At 63.1% G+C, this 6912-nt stretch overlaps 1 protein-coding gene across 1 annotated transcript; it reads left to right on the top strand.

Moving 5' to 3' along the window:
• The first annotated feature begins 3102 nt into the window (after window positions 1–3102).
• On the top strand, window positions 3103–4298 carry EMIHUDRAFT_433502 (hypothetical protein). The gene has a single exon (XM_005790354.1). The coding sequence runs from the start codon at window positions 3123–3125 to the stop codon at window positions 3987–3989; it is 867 nt and encodes a 288-aa protein (XP_005790411.1). The 5' UTR covers window positions 3103–3122; the 3' UTR covers window positions 3990–4298.
• Window positions 4299–6912: the final 2614 nt, after the last annotated feature.

The raw sequence follows: 6912 nt of genomic DNA, 5'->3' as shown, positions 1-6912 counted from the left end.
CCAGCTTGGGTGAGGGGGGGGGGGTGTCGCCGCCGCACATGCGAGGGGCTCGTCGCATGTGGCATGTCCGAGAGGAGGCACAGCAGCAGCAGAACAAGGAAGCCCCCCCAAGGCGTGTGAGCAGTACAAGAGTGAGCCCAGTCCCACGCCCTGCGCCTGTGGTCCGTGTCTATTTCGCGTCGGCGGTTCTTTTTGTTGTCGGAAGCGTGTTCTCGCCGGTCGCCCTCGCTCGCCTATACGTGTCGAAGGCGAAGCGGAATGGCGAATGCATCCAATCAATGGCGGCCACAGTGGGCAAGACCAAGAGCGAAGAGGGGGGGGGGGCAAGGAGAACTCGTCGGGCAAAGGCGCGTTTCGGTCGCGTGTGTGGAATGTGGAATGTCCGAATCAAGGAGCGGCGGGGCCAGCCAGCCCCGTCCATCCGTTCCTCAAGCGTCACCACTTCCCCTACTCACACGCACGCACTCTGCCGTACGTACTTACTCACTGACAGCTCGCACATACATGCATGGATGGACAGCGACTACACACATACATGGACACCAGCCGCTATGGGTGGGAGGGTGAGAGCGGATAATGCCGGCCGGCTCCTTGTGGCCGTAACAATCGCAGGAGAATATGAGCGCAAAGATCCTCCTCCAACTCGTGAGCTCGTGAGCTCTGTCCCAGCATGCCAGCAAGCAGTAGCACACTCACTCACTAATCTGTCAACAACAATCTAATCGCACCGACCGGCTCGTGTTGCTCCGGCTTCGGGCACCGGTTACAAGGACGCATACAACCAACAAAAACGACGACGAGAACAACGTCTCGGACAGGGAGGATATGGTCGAAGCGACTCATATGCGCCGCCGAGCGTAACTCCATCAAAGAAGGCTATCGGCTCCTCGCGCCAAGTCGTTGCTGCTTGAGCACTTTGCAAGCCTCTCTGAGCCACGGTGTGCCCAACCTCTACCGCTCTCCGCGCCCACCGTCGGCCAGCCGAATCCCCACTGATGATCTCGCCACCACGTCCACGCACCACCGACCACCGCCACTGAGACTGAACGCAAGACGTCACTCGTCGCACCAGGTCTTCTCTCCAATCCTCGGTCTTCTCTCCAATCAAGTCCGAGATGAAGCTCGTCGTTTGCCTCGTGGCATCTGTCGCGGCATCCACCGTCCCCACCGAGTTCACCGCGAAGCAGGTCCCCAACCGAGCCTGCACTCGCCCTCCCCTACCCTTGCGCGCGCGCCACTCACAGCTCAGGACGCCTGATCAGGCCACCCTTAAGAACTGGAACACGTTCCTCAGCAACATCTCGACGGCATCGCTCTCAGAAGACTTGGGCATCGATGAGGACTGGGAAAGGCAGACGTGCGCATCGAACTGGGACGCCTTTGTCGCCGCACGCGCCGAGTACGGCTGCACCGACGACACCTTCAACTGCACCGACGATGGCAACGAGCGGAAACTCATAGCGTGCTGCACGAGTATCTACGAGTACAGTCCCATCACCGGCGACGACGAACTCATAGCGTACGAGTACTTGCCCATCACCGGCGAGGAGTTCGACGACGAGGACGACTCCTGCAGGCGTTTCGGGGAGTTCGAGAACAAGGACGACCCAGGCTGCTGCTCCGTTTGCAGCAACACGACCGACGTCAGGTACCCGTTCGTTTGCACGGCAAAGGACTACGTGGAGACTGCGGTTTGCGCGTTCAAAGCTCGTGCGTGCCTGCCGGCTTCCAGCTCTGCTCAGCTCTACAAAGCGTGCGACGAGAACGAGGTCTGTAGCAACGTCTGCCTTTCGCGACACGAACGCGGCGGCCGCCGCCTTGAGGACTTGGACGACGACGGCCCTCCAGGGTCGACAGGTTTTGACGGCCCTCAAGGGTGGACAAGCGTCGAGGGTGGCGTCGAAGTCAGTACCTGCACTTCCGATGACTGCTCAACCGGTTGCACGACTGTGGAGATGGACGTCTTGCAGGCGACCGCACTCTCCGGAGAGTGCGTCGCAGACGGCGCTAGTGGGGTGATGTATACCTGTGACGGCGACACCGTGGTCGTAACCTCATACACCACTTCGGACTGCTCCGACGGCGGAACCACAGACCCGACGGCGGAGGTTCCAACGTGCATCCCCGTGGGCGACTTTTTCGAAGACCTGCAGGACCTGGGCGCCATTCTCGGCCGCCGCCGCCTTGACGAACTCACCCTCGAGTCAGAGGTTCCGAGGTCTTTGGCGGTCGCCTGCAAGACTGCCCCGGACTGCGTCACTTGCGTCTCAGACTTCGCTGCCGCCGGTGGCTGTGAGGCTTGGTTCTTCGAAAGCACGACACACTTGGTCCCCGCGGGGTGCGATGGCTGCAAGAATGCTGCAGCCGAATACTGCGGGATCAATTACGCCAACGGGGTCGATGACGACAACGATGACGACTTTGTGACGACTGCGCTTGCGCCGCTGCCCGCGAGCTTGTCGCAAGAGGTGTGCATGACGGCTGTGTACTACGTCCTCGGGGGTGGCAATTCGGACTGCTCGCAGCTCGACGCCGACTTCGCGGCCAACACCCCCGGGGCGGAGATCATCGCCGCGCGCGACGGCGATTTCGACGACGACGATATCCAGCATCCGTACAGCAGCATGGAGTTCGCACAACGTCCCGTTCTGGCCGGCGGGGGTTTCTTCCTCTCCTCCGACATGAAATGTGCCATCTACCTCGAGGCGACGGTGGGCACGAACAGCTCGTTCCAGTGCTACGAGACCGCCACCGAGGACTCGCAAGTACGTGACCTGTTCGACGTCGACGAGGGGGACGGGTCCACCTTCGCCGATTCGAAAGCCGACCTCCGCATCTACAAGCCGACGATCCTGGCGACGGCGAAGAGGAGCGTCCTGAGCATGGGCTCCGTGATGGTGATTGGCGGCTCCAACGCGGGCGAGCTCGAGGTGACGAGCACCACGGCCAAGCTGGAGGTGAGCGGCCTGATCAACACCGGCAATGTGGTCGCCTCGGGCGCACCGAACGTCTTCATCGCCGATACGGTCAACTCGGGCTCCGTGCTCGCGACAGGCTCGACCGCCGTCCTCGTCAACATCTCAAACAGCGGCGCGGTCACCGTCTCGGGCGGCACCTTTGAGATGTACGAAGTGACGAACGCGGCCACCGGCGCCGTGTCGTTTGCAGACGGCGGCACCGTCACGCTGGGCGCAGTGAACAACGCTGGCGGCGTCACGATGACGACTGGCTCTGCCACGGGCACCGCCATCACAAACACCGGGGTCGTCAGCATCGAGGCGGGGATCATCAACCTGGCCTTCGCAAACAATGACGGCGGGGTCATCCACGTGGCGGACGGCGTGACAGGCACAATCACGCTTGCAGCCGGCGCCAAGTCTGGCGCGTGCCGCCTGCCATCGTCCGGTCTGACGGCCACTGGCTTCGCTTGCGCGGCGCCGTCCACGGTGGTCACCCATTTCTTGCTCGGCGGCACGGTCGAAGACATTGGCGCGGCGGAGCAGACGGCGATCAAGAAGGTGATCGCCGAGGGGGCCGGTGTGCCAACGTCGGCGGTCTCCCTCACGCTCTCGCCTGGCTCTGTGCTCGTCCGTGCCGAGATCCTGCTCAAGGACGATGCCACCGCCACCGCGGCGGAGAACGCGCTCTCGGGTGCGAACGGCATCCTCGAGAATGCGGCAAGCCTTCAGGCGGCTCTCATTGCTCAGTTCCAGGCGGATGGCATCGACACCACCGATCTCACGGTCGAGGGTCTCGTGCAAGCCCCCCCGCCAAGCCCCCCTGGGAGTCCCGGAGACGGAGGCGGCGGCGGCAGCTGCGGCGTCGGCTGCATCGTCGGCATCGTCTTCGGCGTCTTTGCCCTCCTCGCCCTGAGCGCGCTCCTCTTTCTATTCCTGACGGGCGCCGCCTGCTTCAAGAAGGTGGATGGGGGCTACGCAACAGGAAAGCCAGGGGCAGCCGGTGCCGCCGAGGCCGCCGAGGCTGCCTAAGAGGGCACCCCCGCCCGGGGGGTAAGCGCGGCCACGCGCAAGTTCGCGACCACGCGATCACGTGGCTGCGTCCGACGCGCCCCAGCATGAGATATGTGTCCAGTATGCATGTTGCGTCACCACCTCACCGATTCGTTTGGCGAACCGTCGTGGCAATCGGTGCTGGCAAGTGCGGCATCGATTGGTCGGTTTGGTTGGTCGCGATGTTGATTGTCCGTACCTCCATGCTGTTTTGTGTTGACTAGAGAACGAGTGTAGCAGGAGTGTCGTCGTCTGCGCACGATGTATATAGTCGGTTGTATATAGCAGCTTCGCGACGGGCGAGAAGCCCCGCCCGACGACCTCCGCCTCCGGACGGCGTCGGCGGCGATGAGACCGATGTGGCGGGACCGGCGTCGACTTTGACCGGTTCCCCACCTCCATCACCCTCGCCCAGGGATCTACAACGCTGTCTTAAGGTCCGACAGGTTCGGCACCGGGCACCGCCTCGGTATACAAAATGCGCCTGCGGGCGGACCCTTACAGATCACAGATCACAGATCACCCCCATGGAGGACGTCAACTTGGATGAACTTGGACTTTTGCGGGCCGGACCCGGACGTCCCCAAGCTCCGTTGTGGGTAATGCTCTCGCTCAAACGCTCCCGCGCCGCCGCCGCCGCCTCGCCGCCCGCGGCTCCCATCCTCCTCAGCGGAGGTCACCAGCAGCAGCCCGACGTTGTCCAAAAGTTCCGCGCCGGAGAGCGCTGCGACGTGAAGCTGAAGCCATCGGACGGCCCAGCCATCCCTGCGCATGCGATCATTCTGGTGGGCGCCAGCAAGTACTTCAAGACCTGGTCGGGAACGTGGGCGGACGGCAACGGCGCAGAGCCGCACGGCATACCTTTCTCGTCTGCCTGCCTCCGAGCATGCCTCGAGTATGTCTACGCCGGTGAGGCAGAGGTTGTGGACGAAACGGCGCTCGTCGAGGTGCTCGAGGGCGCGGATTTTCTGCAGATGGACGGGCTTCTGGAGGCAGCAGCGGCGGCGTGCGGTAAGCGCCTCTCCGCTTCCAATGCCATCGCTGTTTGGCAGGTCGCCGACCGCATCGGGCGGCTGCCATGGCTCGCAGAGGCTGCGGCCAAGGCGGCGCGAGACGAGTTTCATGAGATCGTGGTTTTGGGCGGCGAGTCGTGGGCGGCGGCGCCGGCGCGGATCGTCCGCTCGCTGCTGGAGGACGACCGGCTGCGCGCTCGCGAGGAGGACGTATACCGCGCCGGCGTGGCGTGGGTTCGGGCGCGCGATCCGCCGCTCGGCGAGGCGGAATCGGCGGAGCTACTGAGGCGGGTGCGGTTTGCGCGCCTCCCGCGGGCGTTTTTGAGGGAGGTGGTGTTGGCAGATCCGCTGTTTGACACTCTGGCGTGCAGGAACCTACTTCTCGAGGCCACCCTGAGCGCCACGCTACCGCAGCGACGCAGCGGCGAGACTAGGCTGTATGCGGTGGCTGGGTGCACTCCAGGGACTCAGCTGCTGAGCTCAGTGGAAACATACGATCCTGCTACGAACTCGTGGACACTGGTGACGTCAGTGAGAGCACGCGGTTGGTTCGGCGAGGGCGGGGCGAGATGCGAGCATGCTGTGGCGGTGCTCGACGGCAAGCTGTATGTGCTAGGGGGTTCGAACGGCAGAGACATCAATTTGGTCGAAAGCTACGACCCGTATGCGGATGTGTGGCAGACCATGGCGCCGATGAGACAAGTTACGACACGGCGTATCGCAGCTGTTGCGCTTCGCGGCAAGTTGTATGTGGTGGGCGGGAGATCGGTTGAGCGCTATGACCCGGCAACGGATGAATGGGAATTTCCCCTGATGCCTTGGCTCATGGAACGGTCCAATGTTGGCGTGGGTGGGCTCGACGGCAAAGTCTACTTTGTGGGTGGCTATATGCGAGGAGACGACACGTACCTTAACGCCGTGGAGCAGTACGATCCCGCTGCACGCTTGGATCCAGAGCCACCTTGGAGGCCCCCGAATATCGATTCCGACGAGGAGCTTGAGCCCCTCCCTCGCCGTCCGCGCTGTGAGCGAGTCGCACCGATGAGGACGGCGCGGGCCTGTCCTGGCATGGCCGCCCTTGACGGCAAGCTCTACGCGGTCGGCGGTGAATCTTGGAATCACCTCCCTCTCCGCTCGGCGGAAAGGTACGACCCGGCTGCAAACGTGTGGGAAAAGATTGCACCGATGGCGACGGCGCGGAGAAACCACTGCGTCGCGGTCCTCGATGGCAAGCTGTATGCGGCAGGAGGCGACGGCGATGGGGCTGCCAAGTCAGTGGAGCGGTACGATCCGGCTTTGAACGTATGGGAGGCACTGGCGCCGATGGTGAATGGGCGGGAGCACTTTGGCCTTGCGGCCCTGTAGCAACCCCGGGCGGGGGCGCGGGGGCATGAGTTAGTGCTTGATTTGGCAAGCGGGACGGGGAGGCCGCCTGCGCCTCGGCGTGGGAGTCACACCGAGGAGCCTCCTGAGTCGCTGCACCTGTGTGAGTGCGAGTGCGCGCCAATCGATTTTCTTTTTTGAAGTGTTCGGTCGGCGGCTTTTGTGGCGAGGACGACGGCTTCTACAGGAAGCCGTCCTCTGCGCCTTGTCTGTCGTGTGAATCGTGCGTGTGCGTCCGCCTTGTCCTCCGAAATTTTTTTTGTTGCTCAAGGGCGCGGTGCAGGGCGCCGACGACCTCGGCCCGCGCCTGCGCAAAGTGGCGCTCAACTAGGAGCGGCGAGGCTGTGCGGCGGCAGCAGGCTGCAGGGCGCGCCTCTCACCCGTCACCCCCCGTGTGGTATCATCTGCACAACACCGCCCACATGGAGATCCCAAACAGGGTCTATATTCTCGAATATGCCAAGAATACAGCTCCAAATCGGGCCTATATTCTCAAATATTCTTTA

The sequence above is a fragment of the Emiliania huxleyi genome (genome assembly GCF_000372725.1).
Source record: "Emiliania huxleyi CCMP1516 chromosome Unknown EMIHUscaffold_12, whole genome shotgun sequence".
Lineage (NCBI taxonomy): Eukaryota > Haptophyta > Isochrysidales > Noelaerhabdaceae > Emiliania > Emiliania huxleyi.
The sequence above is the reverse complement of the archived record's forward strand: the minus strand, read 5'-3'. Positions and strand labels throughout refer to the sequence as shown.

What these genes read in the sequence shown, in the direction of transcription:
- EMIHUDRAFT_433502 (XM_005790354.1), top strand. Translation starts at nt 3,123, where the DNA reads ATGTACGAAGTGACGAACGCGGCCACCGGCGCCGTGTCGTTTGCAGAC.